Consider the following 21859-nt stretch of genomic DNA (forward strand, 5'->3'; position numbering starts at 1 on the left):
TAAAGTACTTTGTGTGGAGAAGTGATGGTCTGGGAAAGGTTTAAACATTTATGTGAAGAGCACTGTGTCACCTGACCACAGGCCTCAGGTGACCGGACCTCCACTGTGCTCTGCAGCTGATATTCCCTGTACATGTTGTGATGTGAATCTGAGAGTATATACAGTGTGCACAGTCATAACTAAAGGTCGTCTCCCCCCTCTCTCTGACACCTATGGCCTCAGGCTACGTACGGCTCAGGTGTGCTGTTACCTGCCCAGATGTGTTCACTCTGTCAGCGTGGCAGCAGAAGCAGGTAGGCTCACATTTTCTCTCATTTTAGACCAAACGAAACCCTGTTGGTGGGCATTACTGTACGTTAGCAGCATTTCTCCATAGTCTGTAGTGACATTTTAAACTGATAGGCACAAGCTGCTCTGAGATCTGATTTATGTCTCTGCAGTCTGACGTCTTAATGACATGCTACAGGATTATTTTACATTTTTGGCATTGTTGAGTAAAGCCTTCCTCATCAGGGTAATCAGCAGATAATTAAACTCTGACAGAGTGAGGAGGGGAAGGAGATGTGTGATTTCACTCCACAACATGTGAAAGTGAACTAAGCTGACAGGTTGTGTGAAATGACGACGTCTGTGCTCATCACTGAGCTATATATATGATATTAATATTTCAGGTCTGGTGATTGAGTCACAATGTCGACTCAGCGCTCGCTCTGATGCACAGAATTGAGTTGTTTTGTCCAGTCACATGACTTGGGCTGGACTTGGGCACAGCGACACAGTGTAGTGTCGACTACGAGCTCCACAAAAAAACAAGTGACAGAGCAAAACTCAGATCATCCAGACTGGCAAACTAGAGCATTATCTCAAGGAGGGGCTGTGAAGTCAAACATCAGAGGAGCTGATCAGCAGCAGAAACAGACTTTACATTTAACTTAAGTGATGCTGGGATTCAAACCGACTATTTTACCTGTGAACCTGTGAGTGGCCAGCTGTAGGTCAGGTTTATCACTTAGCACTTAGAGGCTCCTGCTGCTGTCAGGGCCGGTCATCCTCAGGAGGCTGTGAGTCAATTCTCCTGGAGAATCACTCCACATTGAATACTTTAGTGTTATTTTTACCAGTAGCTTGGTTTATAGCACTATCCTGCAGCTGGGGGTGGGGACCCACTCTCATTGTGCTCTTATAGATCAGTTGAGAGATGAATCATTTCTTCTGAGTTTGCCCCCGGTGGTTCAGTGAACGCTGCTGGTTAGTAACACAATCTCCAAGTATTTGTCATATTTGTACAGTGAGAGCAGGTGGAGTCGTCTGTGCAACAATGACTTTAGTCTCACAATAGATGAAGGACCAGGTGTGAAAGTAGGACGACGTGTGACGGAGATTTCTGGATGTGGATGTTCACAGACTGAAGTTAAACTGGGTCTCACCACATGTGATCATATCATTTATTTTAAACGACAAGGCACTGGATGTGGACATGTTTTTAAACTGAGGAGCACTGGGTTCAAATTAGCTCGATGTCCATATTGACAGAGCCTCAGTGTTTTCTTTGAGTTTTATCTTGAAAATATTCTGATTGACGTTGTTAGAGGTCCCCAGGTTTAAAATTACACCTGGTTTAAATGCAGTAGCTCAATCACAAACCGCCAACAGTTCCTGGATAACATGGTCCATATATTTTAATACTTGTTGATCGTTCTAATGAAATCCTCTTGTCAGCCACAGAGAGCAGCCATGTGATCAGGTCAATGCCAGTTTCATCGCTCATCCTGCTCCCGAGAGATCTGTGTTTTGTTCTCATGTCAGAGTTTATGTGGGGGGTCATTACATCCCCACATTGACTCCTGGGGCTCAAACATTCCTCTTGAAGTTCCTCAGTTCCTTCAGGGTTCATAGTCCTCTGCTTTATGAACAGATCCACCAGCAACAAGGCGCACGAGCTGGATTCGTCAGTGATCAGGCAGGAAATCAGACACAGGAACTGCTCATGTTTTAATAACTGAGAATATATCTGTATAACAGCTTGTGGTTTATGTGATTGTTTTCTTTCAGAACCAAACAAGGACCAGCAGAGACCAGAGTGTATCTCACATTGGTCAGCAAAACATGATATTCATCTTTTTCATCAGTGAGTTCAATGAGTTCATCATGAGGAAGGGGGGAGGAAGGGAGGGAGGTGAGAAGGAGACAGAAGTGAAGAGTTAGTTTGCTTGTACTATTACTGAAGTCTGTGTTTGTCATAGATGAAACTGGCAGTGAGGAGTGATGTGGTGTAGTCAGGTGTCATAATGTACTGCATGTTAACATGCACTGTGTGTTCTTTGTTAAAGCTCTCTGGTCCACTGACTGAAACGTTCACACCACAGACTCACTGACATTTCCAGTGTCAGACAAAAATATTAGAATTTAAATTAAAATTTATATAAAAAAAAATATCATTTAAAAATATTACATGATAAAAACATTCTTCATATCTACAGAAACACATATTGCTCTAAAATGACAAACTGACATGTGTGTGTGACCTCCACTAGAATTTAAACTCTCTCTGCAGCTCTTCTCCCAGTAGCTCGGCTCCAGGACCTCCAGGACCAGTGTCCCGGTGGTTTCTGTAACCCCCAGCTGGGAGACCTGATGGTGGGTCGAGCAGCTCAGCTCTCAGCCTCGTCCACCTGCGGTCTGCATGGACCTCAGAAGTACTGCATCATTGGATACCTGGAGGTCAGAGGTCACAGTATAATACTGGGTATGAGTAGGATATGTAGTATAAGTAAGAGTACACGGAGCATGAGTAGAATTAAATTAATCAGGTTTAATGTGGAGAATAAACTGACACAAACCTAAAGAGTTTCATCTGCAGCAGCTCAACACACACAGAGATACACCCTATACATAAACACATGTACGCACAGATGCATACTGTACATACACACGTACGAGCCAACATACAGCAGCTGACCCCCCTCTGACTGATGCGTTTCTGGCTCGTGTTCAGACTTTCATACTGAAACATGTTCTGATCTGTCACCGTGTCGTCTCCCTCTCCTGTTAATTTTGCCCAAGGAATGTTTCCACTCCTCATTACTGCATTTTTCCTCCTTGGGCCCATCTCACATCTCTTCATTCTTAAGACCTGCACAAAAAACATACTTTTCTGTTTCATACAGAATTAAACTACAGACGAGTATTGTATCGGTACAGAGTATGGCGTCACAGTCGGGTTAGCATACCCAGTAGCGTGTTAAATGATGTTTTGACTTAGCACAGGCTCTGCAGGCAGTGTCATTATGAATCCACTGAGCTTCACGACAGCAGAAACTATTCACTGACTCTGATCTAACTTAGAGCTGCATTACACTTTTCTGATCTCTACTGTTCTGTTCAAACGTGTTCTCATTCCCAGAGCATCAGATGCTGACACGGTGTCGAGCTCCTTTGGCACCTGTATGAGCCAGAACAGGTTGTGTTCCTCTGCTGTTTGTTATTGTTCTGCAGAGCTGTCAGGTCATTACATTGTTTGCTGGGTAAAGACCTGCTTCATTGGCAGAAATGGCTCGAAGTATTGATACTGTTGTAAGAAAGAAAACAGAAGTACTGAAGTGGAAGGGTACACACACCTTTATCCCCGTCTGTAAATATGCTTATGTATTTTCCTAAACATCTTTCTAGAATATTCTTATAATTTACATTGTCCACACTGTAAAACATGTTCGGCCTCATCTTCATTCTGCTCATATATTTTATTTTTGGGTTGAGTTAGTTAGTCAGCTTTTGTTGATTCGGTGTCAGTTTGCTGACAAAACACAAAATCATTCAGACCTCTGCACTGATCAATAATCAATAAATTGAAACTAGAAAATTGTTAGCACAATAAAACTTGTGTTGAGTTAAGCAGTCTGAGGCAGTTAAATAAAATTAGATCGTATCAATAACAGACTGAGATGTTGATGTTGACTCTAAAAGGAGTATTGATAACTGATCAGTTTGGTTCAATGTGTCTTCATCCAACAGGAGGAGCAGAAATGTTTCACCTGTGACTCTCGTCTGCCGTACAGTCGCTACAGCAACAGCCACCGCATCGAGAACACCATCGCGACCTTTGACCCTGAGAGGAAAATGAAGTGGTGGCAGTCTGAGAACGGTCAGTGTAAAAGAGAGGGCGTAAAACACCATGTGACCAGGAAGGTGGACACTGTCCCATCAGAGAGGACGACTCACCTGAACTGCAGGCTCCATGTTCAACCTGAACCGTCAGAAGTGTTACACAGTAGAATGAACATGTTCACTAACTCACCTGTGTAACTGTGTCGTTGTCCCACAGGTGTTCATGATGTCAGCATCCAGTTGAATCTGGAGACAGTGTTCCAGTTCAGTCACCTGGTCCTCACCTTCAAGGTAAAACATACACTGACCATGAAACACACCTGGTCAGGTGAATCAATGATGCTCACAGGTTCGGTGACTGTATTGCTGGTACACTGTACATATACTAACCAGTGTGTACAGATACAGTGGCAGAGAACACTGAACCAATACACTCACTTCTTACTGAAAGACAACAAGTGAATTATATTTAAAAAGTAAAAAACACAAACACACCACAGGGTTGAACACCGTATCACTTCCTGTTCTCTCTCTGGCTGCAGAGTTTTCGCCCAGCGGCCATGTTGGTGGAGCGGTCAAAGGATTTTGGGCGGAGTTGGAAGATTTTTCGTTACTTTGCAGAAGATTGTTTGCTTCACTTTCCTTTGGTGTCTGCTGAGCCAGCGGCCAGCATCGACGATGTCGTCTGTGACAGCAGATACTCTGGGTCAGAGCCGTCCACTGACGGAGAGGTGACACATTCAACTCAGCTTTATTTATACAGCACAGAACATTAACACCTGAGCACTCACAGACGCACAACATACACCCAGCAGATGCTCCAGATCAGACCCACAGTATGTCTGACAAAGAAAAGCATCAGCTCCTCACATTAAAGAAGGTGGAACCAGAACATGTCGGTGACTGTTGCTTCTAATTAGCTGCTGGTTCATTTTCTACCAGTGAACTGACTCATGGCTGCAGCTCTAGGTCACTGAATGGCTTCATGAGGATGACACAGTGGGTCGGACATGGTGGGTTGGACACAGTGGATTGGACACAGTGAGGGGATCTGGTCTGGAAGGAGGAGGTTTCCTTCTCCGACAGAGGAGACCTGACGCTGCTCTGGAGACTCGGCCCTGCTGGACGCTGGGGCACAGCCTGTCCTTTCTATATATATATTTGTACAGCTTGTTTTATTGACAATATGTGTCTCTGTTTATAAATCTTCTAGATGTTTCTTCTGCTTGTCCACCAGGTGGTGCTGAAGGCCCTGGATCCCATATTTGAAATACAAAACCCGTACGCGCCACACATCCAAGGTGAGGTGGTGTGCGTGAGAGTCCTGATGTCTGATTGGCTGTTGGCCATCTCTGTCACTCAGAATTAACGTTTTACTCCTTTCAGATGTGAACAGATCACCTCATCTGTTCAGATGCATGTGTGTGCTGGTTCAGGCTCTTGTCCTTTGCTATTTTAAATTAATCTCATTTTGTGGATATGTTTCTGGTGACTTGATTACATTTTCTTGGTTTCTGGCATAACGCCTGTTCCTTTATTTTATCACTTATCAGCAGAGTTTGTCTAAGGGTTATTCTTGCTTTGTAAATTTTCATTTGCATTGTCCTGTGCACACAGGGTGTCACGTCCTGTGACTAAAGGTGGAGTGGATGAATGTGACATACAGTAGTTCAGGTCGAAATTCAAACACATTTAAAAGCAGGCCTCAGTGTGTGTGTGACTCTGCAGCTGTTTATATCAGACGCCTTAAAACTGCTCAACATGCTCTTCTCAGATCTGATCACCTTGACGAACATTCGCGTGAACTTCACTCGTCTCTTCACGCTCGGTGACACCCTGCTGGGCCGAACACACAGGGACCCTGGGGACCAGTATTACTACGCCCTTTACAACATGGTGGTCCGAGGAAGCTGCTTCTGTAACGGACATGCCAGCCGGTGCACCCCAGTGGACGCAGGGCGGGGGGACGCCTTCACCCAGACTGGCATGGTATGCACCAGGACTGGTTTGCATCAGGTCCAGACTGGTTCTGATCAGTCCAGCAGAGCCTGTTATCTTCTGAGGTGTGTGTGTGTTTTCCGCAGCAGTCTGGTTCAGTCAGATGGTCGCTGTGTCTGCAGGTTTATCAACGTGTCTGTCTGCTGGGTTCACACATCTGCAGCTTTAATGGGCTGAAGCAGAAACCTTTTACTTAGATTGGAAAATTATGATGCTTTAACCACGTGGCACATTGTTTCCTGCTGCAGATGTTAACTTATCTGCTGCTTGAATAGTGTTTAATTAAATTAGTTGGGGTACATCTTTAGTCAGAGGTGTCAAACAGCAGTTGTGTTGTTGCTCTGGGGTTTCCTCTAACTCTAAAAGGCCCAACATCCAGATGTGACCAGATGTGAAAACACAATGGATACAGTTGTAGACTGGATTTAACACTAGATGACGTTTATCACGTATGAGGATGACGATATGACGACTGTGGTCCTGTGAGCGCTGTTTTTAATGATTTCTGCGCGTTTCTTTTGTTCTTGTTGTTAATTTTTAATTTTGTTATTGTAATTGTGACGACCGCGGCCGGTCAGGGTCGCCACATTATTATTATAAATGTTATGAGACGTCTTTTCTCCAGTTAATGTTTATAAACTCTCACTATTGTCGGAACAGAGGACAAGATGCTGAACTGTGGCCTAACACACCTGGACGTCCAGGTGACGGCGCAGGTAAAGCTGTTTTCTGCTCTTCAGGTTCATGGCCGATGCGTGTGTCGGCGCAATACGACCGGAGAGAATTGTGAGAGATGTCGGGACTTTCACCACGACTCCCCCTGGAGGCCTGGAGGAGGAAACACAGCCGGCATCTGCAGGAGTAATCTAAATGAATCCTTTCCTCTGTGTGTTGATACAGAACATTAACTGGTTTGAGTTTCATATCAGGACAAAATCACTTAAAATGTCTTGATAAAATATTTTCATTTTGTAGCATGTATACTATATTTTTTTTTTCTTTAGCTAATTTTATTTTTAGTCTCTGTTGTGACAGACCAGTTACACTCTCAGCAATGTTCATTTATAGAATAAACACAAATATAAATGTTCGGTTCCACTAGTTTCTGTCTGTTAGACATAATGGCCTTTGTCTTTATCTACTCCATTTCTTTTGTGTCCTGATGTTTTGTCTCTCCTAGGGTGCAACTGTCACGGTCATTCGGACTCGTGTCACTTTGACGCCTCTCGTTTCGAAGCGACAGGTGGTGTGAGCGGAGGTGTGTGTGATGACTGCCGTCATGACAGGACAGGACCTCAGTGTGAACGATGTCGACCTTTTCTCTATCAGGACCCGGAGAGAGGGACGGACGACCCGCACGCCTGCATACGTACGCTTCAACTGCCTTCACTTACTCACTCCATGCATGTGCGTCTATTCATGATCAGACGCCTTTTACCTCCTCTTCTGTCATTAGTTTTTAAGTCTAAAAGTTAAATAAGCTCTCCACTGCTGTTTGTCTTCTGGTTGGGTTATTGGGCACCGATCAGAGTCAAGTCACAGTTGATGATTCAAAATGCAGCACTGGAGTTTACCTGCTTTAAATCACTATTCACCATTTAACAGGGTCTGCTATGAATTAAACTGCTTCATTTAAAATGCAATAGCAGCTTAAAGTTACTTTACAAATGAGAACAGAGTGAAAACGGACTCTTCTCTTTCTAAGCTCTTCTGTCAGTCTTCTCTTTCTGTCAGTTGGTGTCTTCACAACACAGGGGTTTCCAGTTCCTACAGGGGCACGAGTCCACCAAACCAGACGTTTAAACATTTGATGAGCATTACACACGTCTACATGTGCATTTTCAGTTTTACACAGTAGATGTGACCTTTTTTGTAGTGGTGTCTGCTGCACAGAGGGTCCTAGTACTATGGATTCTCCTCCTGTTTAGGCTTTAGTGAAGGTGGAAATGAGGTCGAAACAGGTTCATAGTGCGTGATGCACTGTTGATGTGATGTGATGATGTTTCCTGTGTTTCAGCCTGTGACTGTAACCCGGCTGGTTCTCAGGGAGGCGGCCTCTGTGACGCTCTGACCGGTCGCTGCGTCTGTAAACAAAATGTGGAGGGTCGTCGCTGCGATCACTGCAAACATGGCTTCTTCAGTCTGAGGCAGGACGACCCGGCCGGCTGTCAGGGTGACACGTGAACTCTGATTTAGTTATTTAAGCAGCAGTCGGCCAGAGAAGCTTCATGTTTCACGTTAACGTTTATATCCAGTGTAGCTGCTGCTCGTTTAATTTCTCTCACTGAGACATTCAGGTTCGTTTATTATGTCTGATGTTTTCTCTATGGGTTTTGTGTTTCAGTGTGCAGGTGCCATGTTTTGGGAAGCGTCGGATCATGTGATCAGCTGACAGGAAGTTGTGAATGTGATCGTTTTGCAGTTGGACCACTGTGCGATAGATGTCAGGTGGGTTTCATTTTAAAGGACCGGTGTGTAAAATACAATGCATCTCTTAATGACCCCCTATGGTTTCACACCTAGACCGAAAAACAAACTAAAATGAATATAGTGAAAACCGTACAGAGGCAAGAGACGAGTACAGAAGACTGACATGAGTAGATAAGACACAGATACGGGTAAAAATACATTTCTTTACGCTGCTCCTGATACACAGAACAGTCTCTGGATGGGATTTGTGCAAAATAACAAACATAAAAAATCTCTGGCTGCATCCTTTCAATGTTAAATAGCAAACATCAAAGCCAATAAACACACCTGAGAAAAAGTGTCTGTGTTGTGTTCAGACAGGTTTCTGGGGTCTGGGAAACTCTGTGTTCAGATGTTCACCCTGCGACTGTGACGTTGGAGGAGCTCGCAGCAGCATGTATGTTTCCTCTCATTTCTTCTGCTTGTAAAACACGCACAGCCGGAATTTGTTTTATACAGAAACAGGTTAATAAATAAAATTGAATTATGAAGGTTAGGTCCCACCATGAATCAGGAATCTATTTCACAAACAAAATCTGCACAGAATAGCACATTTAGCAGGAAACGGCATCAGATAGATCAGCAGAGGAGGACTCTCTGTCTCAGACAAACACTGAGCAACAAAAGCAAACAAACTTTGTTTACAGTTTGTAACTTCAACTTGAAACAGCGTCTGTCAGTAAATCAGTCCGACAGACTTCATCATCATCATCATCAACTCTATTTATATAGCACATTTAACACAGCCGAAGTTGACCAAAGTGCTTAACACAATATCCACACACCCTTTAAAAAACAACATAAACCAGCAGCAGAACAAAAACATCATACTCGAAATGAACTGTGACAGGAAACAAATCCCGCATTTGGACTTCAGGAGAGACTTCATCTGTCTCCTCAGGTGTTCTCAAGAGGACGGACAGTGTCACTGTTTGCCAGACATGATTGGTCGGCGCTGCTCTGACCCCGCCCCCGGGTACTTCCTGCCTCTACTCGACTACTTCCTGTATGAGGCGGAGCTCGCTGCCCCGCTCTCTGCAGGAAGCTCCTCTTCTTCTTCTACTTCCATTGTTACTCCATCTCCTTCTCAGGTGTGTAACACTGATGACAGCATTAACGTGTATTTTACATGTAGTATATGTGTGTATCTTTACCTCAAGCCAGTACTTTTCCAAAGTGTGACTAGAATGAAATATTATGGTGTTTTTTGTATGTAGTATTTGTGTGATTTGTGTTAATGTGAACACAGCTTCAGAGAGTGGTATTAATGTGTATTTGTGTGTATTTTCAGGTGAATGCAGTAGTCCTGCCAAAGTGTGAGCAGTACTTCAGAGAACAGGGTTATGACTTTAAGATCAGTAACGGACGAGTTGTTCTGGTCCGGAGGACTCGTCGGCTCGCCCGCCGGGAGAAGCGGGAGCAGGTGAGATGCTGGATTTGTTTCCTGTCACAGTTCGTTTCGAGTCCTGAGTTTATCCACTGATGTTTTGTTCGGGGCCTGCAGCACACCAGCATCCCTCTGGACCCAGGTCACGCCCTGCAGATCATTCCCCGTCAGAGGATCGCACATCAGCCGGTCACCTGGAGCGGCCTGGGATTGGTCAGAGTGTTGGAGGGGGCGGGGCTAAGGTTCACCGTGGACAACCTGCCCTCATCAATGGATTTTCATGTGGTGCTTCGCTACGAGATGGAGGTGAGAAGAACCTTTGGGGTCCTGGTTCTAGTTCTCATTCTGGTTCTGGTTCTGAACGCTAACCAATAAAAATTTCAAATGGTGTTAATGAGCAAATATTTTATATATATATATAAAACATGACTGATATTAAAAATAAAGCTGTTATTATGTTGTCTGGTTCAATTCAGCTTTCAAAGTTGTTTATTAATGTGTCAAAATGTTAGATTGTAAATAAACAATTGTATTAATATTAAAGTTAATGTAATAATATAAACTAAACTTTCCCTGAATGATGATTTTTATTTTCTACTTCTTCATCTTCAAATCAAATTTCTTTCCATGTATTTTAACGTTAGCTGATCTTCCTCTGTAGTCTCCATCTGATTGGTTGGCTTCAGTCAGCATCATCATGCTGACACCGGGCAATGGTGCCTGCAGCAGTGACCCAGCAGGAAGTAAACGTCTGACTCTCCCTGGAAGTTCCAGGTGAGAGACATCTGATTGGTTACGACTGAGATGTGACGTAAAAACACAGAAATAATCTGAGATGTATTTGTTTGTTTATGCTGTTTGTTAATTGTTGCCTGTTTGTTTACTGGTGTGTCTGTTTATGTTTTTTTTGGTTTACTGGTGGTTGTTGTGTGTTTGTGTTTTTTTACTGTTGTCAGTGGTTTATTTGTTTGTTGTTTATTTATCATTGTATGTCTGTGTACAGAGGAGCTATTCTGGACTCAACCACGTGTATGAACGCAGGAGGTCGGTACTTTGTGGACATCGTCTTTAACAAAGGGTCCGACTCGGATGGATCCCACATCCTGATCGACTCGGTGAGGAAGTCCTCCTGTGTTCACATAACACTCATTCTGAGTGGCTGACAGTTCTCTAAGCTCCTCCTCTGAACTGTGATTGTCAAATCAGAGCTCAGCAACTGTAATGAGTCACAGCAGGTGTGTTAGCGTTTGTATTTCTCCATAGAGTGAACAAACAGTGGGCATGAGGGTACACGGAGCTTTAGTCAGAGGGACTGAATCTGGAGGGTTGAATCTATTTGTCAGCTTTGTAAAACAAAAAACACAAAAGTGTGAGAATTAGCCTGTCTAAGCTGAGCGTCTGTCTGACAAAGATTCTCAGTGTAATGTAGTGATGATGTACTTCTGTGTGTAGATGGGCCTGATTCCCAGCATTGAGTCTGTGCAGGACTTTTGCTCCCAAAGTGACCTTGATTCTTTCCGCCACTTTCGCTGCATTGGATTGGCTGCTCAGCTTGACCCGCAGGAGTCGGTACCAGAAGTCTGTGAAGGACTCATTAAGAGCGCGTCGGCACGAATCCACAATGGAGCCGTTCGTAAGTAGTTCAACACACTGGGCCGTGTGGAAGTGACTGACTTTGCATCACTCTAATATTTTTCGATATTTTTTGAGCCTCTTGTCATGTAATTCTGTTGTGAGTTTATCTTTGCGTGTTGCCTGTCGTCAGTTTGCAGATGTAACGCCATTGGCTCTCTTGGACCAACCTGCAGTAAACTGGGAGGACTCTGTGAATGTAAGCCCAACGTCATCGGCCGCTGCTGTGATACCTGTGCACCAATGACGTTTGGCTTTGGACCCGATGGCTGCAAGTGTAAGAAACTGTCAAGGGCACCGCACGCAGGCGCCGTGTGACGTGAACACCAGCACCCATTATTTTCAATCAAAGCCCACACGCCAGTGACAGACTGACGTGTCAACACTTTAGGACACAATATGTCCTATTTTCCTGGCGTTGATGCGCATCAGAAGCATAACGTACAGAAGCGCTCACCCATTTTGGCTGTCCCGCACTGAATTCACACCGCTCCAGGTGTGTGTTACAGGAGTCGTGTAATGCATGTCACATGATGAGCCATGTAGCGGGGCCCTTCAGTCGGCACCTAAACACACCAATAATCCTACAGAAGGAAATTCTTCTGAAGCTTCTGTAAAAGGACAAATCAATGAAAACTAGTCCATGGTGAATTTTTTTCCTGCTGTCTCATTTGCAGCTTGTAATTGTGACCCTCGTGGCTCATTGTCAGAGCTGTGTGACCAGACCAGAGGTCAGTGTGCGTGTCGGTCAGAGGTGATGGGACGGCGCTGTGATCACTGTCTGACGGGGTTCTGGGGTTTCCCGTGTTGTCGACCCTGTGATTGTAACGGACTGTCGGAGGTGTGTGATGAAGAGAGCGGAGAGTGTTTGAACTGCAGGGAGCACACCACTGGAGCCTACTGTGACAGGTTATATATATATATAACACTGGACAAGTTATATACTATGTATGTGTGAATATATAACACCAGAACACACTGTGACAGGTTATATATGCTGTCATTCTAACTGGTACGACTACAGTAACTAACTTCCTAATAACGTGACTGTAAATGCTTTTTGAAGATATTATCTCAGATCTTTATGGATCTGTTCAGATCAGATCTACTGAATATTTTACTCTGAGAATGAGCAGGGAGGCAGAGTCCTGCACGTGTCCCGGTCCTCATTAAGACGCCTGTGTTACTGATGCAGGTGTGTGGAGGGTTACTATGGTAACCCAGTCTCTAGACAGCCCTGTCAGCCTTGCCTCTGTCCAGATGTTCAGAACAGCGGACGCTTCTTTGCCACTTCCTGTCAACATGACCCGCAGTCCCTTAGTCTGACCTGTGTCTGCAGGAAGGGGCACACAGGTAAGAGCTGGCCTCTGGGTCTCACCTGTCTGCACATGCTCAAATTAGTTCCTGTTCCTGTTGGGTCAGTATGCTGCTCACCAGACATGGAAGATCAGGGTGCGACCTTGTCACCTCATTTGACATCAGAGAGACAGACAGGTGTCAGACCGCAGTGATTCTGTGAGCCAGTGTTCAGGTGTGTTGAAGAACAGAGAGAAGAGAGTTCTGTTTATGTGAATAGACCTTTGCTTTATTTACATTAAACACGTGAACCCAGTGAATATGTCTCGACAATAATCACTCTCTCAGGTCCACACTGCGACAGGTGCAGCCCTGGTTTCTATGGTGACCTGACGTTGCCAGGTGCCAGCTGCCAGGAGTGTCCCTGCAACAACAACACCGACCCAGATGACCACGATGCCTGCGACAGCCTGACCGGCGAATGTCTGCGCTGCCTCCACAACACGATGGGACCACGTTGCCAAAACTGCAAACCTGGTTACTATGGCAACGCGCTGGCCCAAGACTGCAAAGGTAAAGACAAGAATGTGACAATAATAAACTGTTCTCTGTATGGCAGATATACGTAGTTCATGTATGAGATGTATTTAATGTGCATTTCCCAGTATGCTCCTGTGACCGGCAGGGGACGGAGGTAACTCGGTGTCCTCTGGGGAGTCCCTGTTTTTGTGATCCAACGACAGGACAGTGTCCCTGCAGGAGGGGCGTGGTGGGGGTCCTGTGTGACGAGTGCGAGGACGGATACTGGAACCTGGACGGAGCGTCAGGATGTCAGCCCTGCAGCTGTGATCCAGTTAACTCTGTGTCCAACATCTGCAACAAGGCAAGACCTGCACAGGCTGCAGACGCTGTCCTGTTCAGTCCACGGTCCAGGTTTTATTCGGTGTTGCCACTCAGACACTGTTCTCTATAGTATGCAGCTCACACTACAGAATCACATGAACCACACTGAAAGTTTACATGTTCACATCAGACAAGGTGACGATAAAACATCCGAGTCTGAGCCTCCACACGTCACTAAGCTGTTCAGGTTTATTGTATAACACATTTCCAGAGTTTTTCCACAATAAAAGACATAAAATTGAAACAAAGTACTAAATAATTACATACAATAGATGGCTGAGTGATAATGAAACGCTTTTTGAGTGAAGCTGTGATGTGTTCAGGTGACGGGACAGTGTCCGTGTCATCCAGAGTTTGGAGGGAGACAGTGTGATGAATGTGGGGAAAACCATTTTGGGAGCCCAGACCTGCAGTGTATCTGTGAGTGACCGTGTAAACACACTGTTCTGTGACAGAGCCCCAGGTTGTTGCGTCATCCATCATGTCTCATTCTCAGCCTGCGACTGTAACCTGGAGGGAACCGAGCATCCGTCATGTGACCCTGAAACCGGCGAATGCATCTGTCGCATTGGCGTCACTGGTATCTTCTGTGATGATTGTGCCCCTGGCTACAGCTCAGCATTCCCGGGCTGCGAGGAGTGCCACCCCTGCACCGCCCTCTGGGCTGAAAACGTCACCGACGTCCAGCGAGCCACCCAGAGGATGAATACCTTCATCCCCCGCCACAGCGAGAACCTGCAGCCTGGACTCTACCAGCAGCGGATGCTGGAGATGCATGCCAAGCTGGGTGACCTCGCCAACCTGACAGCACTCTCTCCGTCAAAGGTGGAAAAGACAGAGAAACTGTGTGTGAAGATCAGGTAAGTTCTACAGCTACTGACCCAAAGAAAACAGCAAAACAAAACATTTCCCTCCTGCTCTGGCACAGATCCTTTAAAAACCATGTTGCCTGGTGTGTTTTTCTTCTGATGCTGACTGTAAAAAGTCCTGTCACCATCCGACTGCTGCAATGGGGAAACTCAGTAATTAAACATCTGTAAATACTGTACATCTGACAGGAAGCTGAAAGACGCCATCGACCCCAACGTGATCCTCTTCAACCCCTCGAATCTCCTCAACACTGAAATTGACACTATTCAACTGGAGTTCAAGAAGCTGCTGAACAACCTAAAGGAGAAACTCGTCACGGACCCAGACGATAAACAAGAAGAAGACCTGCAAGGTACAGTGACCTGTACGACCTGTAACGAGTCCCTGGTTGAGGCTGTACCTGAGTCTGGGACTTTCAGGTCTAGAAAACCTGTGTTAGATAAGAACTTTTCACAGCAGTGAAGTCCGCTGGTCTCCTAGAAACATTCAGAGGTCAGACAGAGTTTTTGTCCTCAGATGTTTGCCTCCACACAGTCCGATGGTCTGCAAAGAGACGCTTCAGGCTCATGATCTGTGCTGCTGTCAGACTGGACTTCATGCCTCTCTCACTTCAGTGCAGAATAACACTAGACATGTTCACTTTCTGCCCCACTCACAGCTGACGTGTTACCTGGATCAGCTGATGCAGGTGTAAATGCAGCTGAACGCAGTGACAAAGACATTGTGTAGAATTAACTTTAAGCCCTTTTAAATTAAATCACTAACGGAATAAAGTGCAGAAAATATTGACGTCTGAATATTTTCAGAAGCCGTTTCATCATTTACAGATTCTTTGAATAGAAATATAAAAATATCACAGAGAGAGAGAGAGATCTGATTCTCCTGAAGTGTGCAACTAGAAACGTTTCTGTCAGGAGTAGCAGTGACATTTTTGATGTTAAAAGACATTCATACCTGTGATCAGAGCAGAACCGAGTGAACGGGAGTCCGTAGAAAATGTTTACTGTGGACTTGAAAAGAGATGGTGCTGCTACTTCAGCCTGTTGTGCTGTGTTGTAGAGCTGATGGCAGAGATCCAGCAGCTTCATAAAGACTTCATGTCAGACGAGAAGAGGGTGAGAAACGCCATCGAAGCTATGGAGGACTCCATGGATACCAGACAGGAAGCCAAACACAAACTGAGCATGTGTAGTAGCAGAGGTGACCTGGCGCAGCTGGAGAAGAGGATCAAAGATCTCAGCGTGGTCAACCTCAACAGACAGGTGAGGTTATACCTGCAGAGTCACATGATGGGAAACATCTAGCTCTCCTCTGATATGTGAAGGTTGTTTGTATGAGAAAGTAAATGCTGTGACCTTCGTCCAGGAGAGCTGGGTACGGAGCCACCGCTTTGTCTGGCTCCTGTAGTCCATCCAGTCAGGCCACATCAGAGCTCTCACAGACTGCAGAGAAACGGTCACGTTACAGCTGCAGTTTCAGCCCTGACAGTCTAACTAATGGCCAGCTGGTGGGGTCTGACTGGCCTTTCATGCTTTGGATTTCTTTAGTCTGACAGACTGATGTGGTGGCTGCCTGATGTGAACCTAAATCTTCATGTAATATAAAGTAGTAATCTGGTGATTAAACCATAAACTCTGTCATAACATTTTAACACGCCCATGTCAAGCAGAGGCACATCATTAAAGCAGTAATAATCAGGGACTGGGGATGAACTGAGTCGATGGGTCTGATCACATCAGTTTGAACTGGATGTGTGTTTCTCTGGATTTTGGATGCAGCTTTATGTCTCTTCCTGCTGCACTTAACAATCTAGTGAATGCCGTGTCCTTCAAGCCTCTCAGCAGCTTGCTGTGGTCTGATGCAGATCTGTGGAGGACTGGGTCTGGAGGGCTGTTCAGGATGCGGTGGAGCTCTCTGTTTCCTGGATTCGAGAAAAAGGAAATGCGGAGGTCTAAACTGTGACGGAGTTGTTCCCTTCACTCAGAAAGCTGCAGAAACAGCGGAGAGCGCCAGGGACCAACTCGCTACACTCCCATCTAGACTGGAGGAGTCTGAGAGCAAGGCAGGTCTCCACTGGGTTGACTGGTGCCAGTCCTGATCCGGTCCACTTTGTGCATGGGCGGTTCATATAAACCAGTTTTTAATTAAGGTTAAGGTTAAAAGGGTTTTTTTCCACAGCCAAACTGATGTAAACAGCTTTTGGTTAAGATTATCAAAGGTGGGCAGAGCCATCCACTCATTGTCCAGTTTATTAGGTACAGCCAGCTCCAGCTAAGTCTGTAAACGCCAGCAGTCCTGTAACAAATCATTTTGGAGGGAGAAGTTTTAGGTAAATGAGTTCATCTGATGGATGAGTGGTCTCAGTGCTGAGCTGAAACTTTGCTGTTGAACTGCAATAAAGCCTCTGATACTGCGGCTTAACTCCCAACTATAACATCAATCAATCAATCAATCAGACAAATTCTTTTTGCCATGTGTATTACAATACAAGGGGTTTGATTCCAGTTCAGTGTGTGTGGCACAGGACCAGGACTGTACAAGCTCAAACACAGCGTTTCACTGTAAATTAAATGTCATAACGGTTCATTCTGGTCTAGATCAGTGATGCCAAACAGGCGGGTCAGGATGCCAAAGACCAGGCCAGAGACTTGCAGGACCAGATCAACAACAACATAGACTCCATCAGGAGGGAGAAGAACAAAACCAGGGAGCTCCTTCAGCGAGTAAAAGCCTTCCTGATGGGTCAGTGCTCAGGTGATACTGTGGGAGCCTGGTCCTCACCGGCAGGACTTCAGTCGGTTGGTGACTTCTGAGCAGACACTGGCTGACGTGAGGCGCCAGTATCGGTTTGATTCTCAGAGATTAAGGTCTTAGTGTCATCACAAACAGCTCACAAGACTGAACATGGATAAAATCTAGCGCATGAACACATGTATTGATAAGATGGAAAACAGTTCATGTACAGTTTTTAACAATCAACCTCATTCGTCCTGTTTCCCCTCAACAGATGAGATGGTTCCTTCAGAAGACATTGAGAAAATGGCTCAAGCTGTTCTGGACATCCAGCTGCCGCGATCACCTGATCAGATCCGATCAATGATCAGTGACATCACTAATCTACTGTCCAGTGCTACAAGTTTCCAGGTTGACCCGAAGGACTTGGAGGAGGGCGCCAGGACAGCCCAGGACCTGCTGCAGAAAGCTCGGGACCTCAGGTCAGCGTCTGAAAACACAGACTGACCATCAGCTCTGTGACAACACCAAGCTTTATTTAAAACACTAAGGTAAATGAAAATATGGTACCTCTGTCAGGAGGTCAAAAGAAATCGGCAGGATCATCCTCCATGGATTTAAAACGCTAAGATAAATGAAAATACGGTACCTCTGTCAGGAGGTCGAAAGAAATCGGCAGGATCATCCTCCATGGACTCCAAAGCTGACTTATTGATTGGTGATTGACTGAACACTAACATGACATCTGACCCCAGCTCTTCAAGCTGTGTTCTTATTGTGTCTTATGTTTAGGGAGAGGACAAAGGATGTTGATGTGACAGAAATCAGCAGAGATATTTATGAAGCGGAGAAAGCTCAGGACAAAGCCAACGACGTCCTGGAGTCAGCCAGCCAGGACAGAACCACGACCAAGGACCGAGTCCAAGATGTAAACAGTGAAAATCTCTGCCTCGTCAGTTCAGTGCTGGCTGTTTTCAGTGTTTTAACATGCTTCTTCTGTCACGTTTCAGATTAAAGACAGACTGAACGGCATCGAGACGAAGCTGATGAATGGACGACCTGAAGATTTGCAGAACGAGACTGAAGCTCTGAAGAAGAAAACCGAACAGAACAGAGAGATGGCGAGAGAGGCCCGAGAGGCTGCAGACTCAGCTTTAAACGAGACTGCTGACGCGGGAATGGTGGGTTTATAACGAGCCTACTGACACACAGAGGGAAACGAGGGGTATTTGTAGTGTTTGGTTACTGTCGCTTCACCTGTCAGGTACTCACAGTACTGTAGTATTTGCATACACAGAACAGACACCCATCAACCGATCAGTGTTTGTGATGTGACGTCTCTGACAGGAGCTGGACGGCGTGATGAAGCTGTTTGAGGGTTTAAAGCAGAGGAACTCGACTCCGACGCTTCAGGGCGAAGCCAGCGAACGACTGAGGAACATCATGCAGGAGGTGGAGACCATGAGGAGACGGGTGGAGGACAAACTCACTCAGATACTAGGTAGCACTCATCCTTTAATCTGTAGTGTTTAGTCTGTTGATTGTACATGTAAATTATTATCGAGGGTTATTGTAGCTAAAGAATCAGTGAGAGGAACAAGAGTAATATTTACAGCATTAGTAGTACTGCACTATTATCCTTGGTAGTATTTGCAGTAACACTACATCATGTGTATATCATTGTGTTTTCTGCGTATACACAATGTGTATCTTTGTGCTGCAGACCTGGAGGAGAAGCTGCAGCAGCTGCTCAGGATGAAAGAGGAAAAATCAGCTGAAGTCTTGTTGTTGTTGGAAACAGTGAATTCACTTCAAGAGGAAATCTCTAAACGAGTTGATGGATACACCAGCTGTATATCATAAATACTACAGAGTACTGCGGCTCATGTATGCTACAGAGTGCTAGATATGGAAATATTGTACCTCATAAGTACTAGAGAACAAAATACATTATTTTTGTTTTCTTTGTCTCAAAAATGAAAAAACTCTGTTTTCATTTATTTCACACATTTTCAGTTTTCTCTTTGTATAGCACGTTTTCTGGTGACTAGAAATGAATATTTGTTTTCAACTGGTTCAGTGAAAGGTTGAAGAAATTTTTGAGTTTCTCTTTTTTTGCTTTCACAAAGTGAGTGCGTGGCTGAAAACATCACATCTGTTCACCGCTTTGACTAAATAATTTAACTGTTTAATAATCAGTTCAGTGTTTCACACCAGCTTCAGAATATTTCAGGTTTTAATTTCTCACAGAAAACAGGTGTGAATTTAAAGTTGTACCACCAGTGTACTCGCTGTTGCATTTGTGACTTGTACTTCTGTTCCTGACCAGCAGAGGACTCTCACTCCAAACACTACCCAGAAGGGTTTTATCAAACCAACAGAGCAGAAGAAACTCTGTCAAACAAAGCATTTTCTGAAACATGTAAACCACAAGAAAACAACAAGAAAGTAATAAATGTGTTGTCAGTTCCACCTTTACCAGCTGCAGCATTAAAGTGATGAACGCAGTAGCGCATCAGTCACTATGATCCAGTATCAGAGACGTTACAGTGTTACTTTTGGTACTTCAATGTATGTTTTGATGCTAATACTTTTATACTTTACCTTAAGTAACATTTTGAATGCAGGGCATTTACTTGTAACAATGCTTTTACACTGTGGTATTAGTGCTTTTACAGGGTCTGGGTACTTGTTCCAGCGCTGATCAAAGGCAGTTGTAAACTGCAGATCAGTGTGAAGACAGTGAGGACACATCTGCTCCTCACACTGTCACAGGGCTGTCTGACAGCTTTGAAGTTCACTGGGGGAAATACTATTACCCTGTTTTTGTGTATTGTTGTTTGTAATACTTTTGATGCCTTTTTGTAACTTTTTATTTTAAGACTAAATGTTCTTTCTGGCTTTTGACTCCTTACCTGACTCCAAAGGAGAGCTGCACAAGAATTCCTATATGCCTAGACCGTCTGTTTATGCATAAATGGCAAATAAAAAACTTGACTTGACTTGACTTGAGACCTGGTTTCAGGGTTCGGGTTAGACGTTAGGTGTGGTGGTAGCCTCGTAGCCCTGGGGAAGGTGTGGCTTATCCAAACTAGTAGCGTGTGACTGGACCCTGTGCAGGGTCTGTAGGGTTTAGCGGGTTAAGGGTTACAGCAGGGGGCCAGGGGATGTGTTACAGCAATGAGTGTCCTCACAAAGCTAGAAAGACCAATGTGTTTGTTAATGCTTTTTCCATCCACTTGTTCATGTTTGTCCTCAGACAGATGAGCTGCTCTCTGATTGGCCGAGGGCTCGTCTCCGCAGGCCACCACACGTTCACAGCCATTACCCACAGTGCTCCGAGGGCACACACACATTGAGTGAGTCTTCAGATGTTCAGGTGGGGGGTCCCAAACACATCCCCCCCACACACACAAGACCTCACCTGCAACAACAAAGCAGCAGGAGGAGGTGTGTGTGTGTTGGGGGTGTCAGGAATGTCTTTTGTCTGCTGCAGAGGAGTGGGGGGTGGGGGAAGGGTACACCCAGCCTCCTTCTTATCCACCAGGTTCAGAACGACAGAAGAAAATGACTAAGTGTAAAAGCTGTGGAGTTAAACCGCTGCAGGTAAATCACAGCTAACTAATCTCCCTAGCTCCAAACCGTGTCCCATTTAAATCCAGATGTGGAGTGGCTGGGGAGCTGCTGCTGCCATTAGAAGGAAATGACCTGCAGTCCGCGCTCAGGCTGGACTCCTTGTTTCCTTTGGCAGTTGTAAAGTTTTGTTTTCTGAAACTTCATATGAACCATTTAATAGCTTTTAATCGTTTGAGCTCTCGGTAGATATTGGTCTGTTTTATTGCTTGTTTTACAGCTGTGACTGTCTCTTTGGGTAAAAAGGGATTGTGATCTCAGTATCTGTAACTGATGATCAATTAGACAAAGATCAGATCTGTCCACTGCAGACAGACTGTACTCCACTGATCATATGGTGTTGGTGCATAAAATTGAGTCAAGTTCCTCAGAAAGAAACAGGAAGTCAGGCCGGTTTATTCAGACTTAAAGCCTCAGACTGAAGGCGGAGCATTAGCAGTTCATTTTGTGATAAGATTTATTTTTGGGTTTTAAACTCTGTAGTAGTTTCATTTTGTTTGGTTGTTTAAAAACACTTCTGTTGTTATTGGTGGTTTTTAGCTGTTTTTCTATTTTTATTCATATTTTCAGCAAAAATTACACAGAAATAAACAGAAGAAATTTTGTTGGTGGATAAATAAATAAAGCAAGTTCAAACATTTGGACATTTTATGAAAACACCAATATAAAGATAAAAATGAGAAATAACACTTGAAAATATATGCCAAAAGTCAAGTACACATCCATTTGTAATGTAGAGCTGAATGTTTATTTAGCATCATAAAATCACCTCTTCCATCTTCTTTCATGTAAAGTTTATCTTGTTCCTGATTTGAGTTTTTACTTTCAGTCCTT

General features: G+C 44.6%; 1 protein-coding gene across 1 annotated transcript; it reads left to right on the forward strand.

The window, feature by feature from the left end:
* Window positions 1-212: 212 nt before the first annotated feature.
* Window positions 213-19866, forward strand: lamb4 (laminin, beta 4). The gene is made up of 35 exons (XM_020588027.1): window positions 213-293; window positions 2053-2176; window positions 2555-2721; window positions 4012-4141; window positions 4322-4395; window positions 4647-4835; window positions 5342-5405; window positions 5879-6093; window positions 6843-6963; window positions 7283-7471; window positions 8120-8275; window positions 8447-8550; window positions 8889-8968; window positions 9473-9662; window positions 9863-9994; window positions 10076-10264; window positions 10620-10732; window positions 10962-11073; window positions 11411-11591; window positions 11724-11867; window positions 12268-12499; window positions 12786-12943; window positions 13235-13459; window positions 13552-13769; window positions 14113-14209; window positions 14286-14649; window positions 14848-15011; window positions 15719-15921; window positions 16524-16721; window positions 17257-17401; window positions 17667-17874; window positions 18185-18320; window positions 18403-18573; window positions 18740-18893; window positions 19116-19866. The coding sequence occupies exons 1-35, from the start codon at window positions 213-215 to the stop codon at window positions 19253-19255; spliced, it is 5568 nt and encodes a 1855-aa protein (XP_020443683.1). The 3' UTR covers window positions 19256-19866.
* The last annotated feature ends 1993 nt before the right edge of the window (window positions 19867-21859 follow it).

This window comes from Monopterus albus, unplaced genomic scaffold (assembly GCF_001952655.1).
Source record: "Monopterus albus unplaced genomic scaffold, M_albus_1.0 scaffold496.1, whole genome shotgun sequence".
Lineage (NCBI taxonomy): Eukaryota > Metazoa > Chordata > Actinopteri > Synbranchiformes > Synbranchidae > Monopterus > Monopterus albus.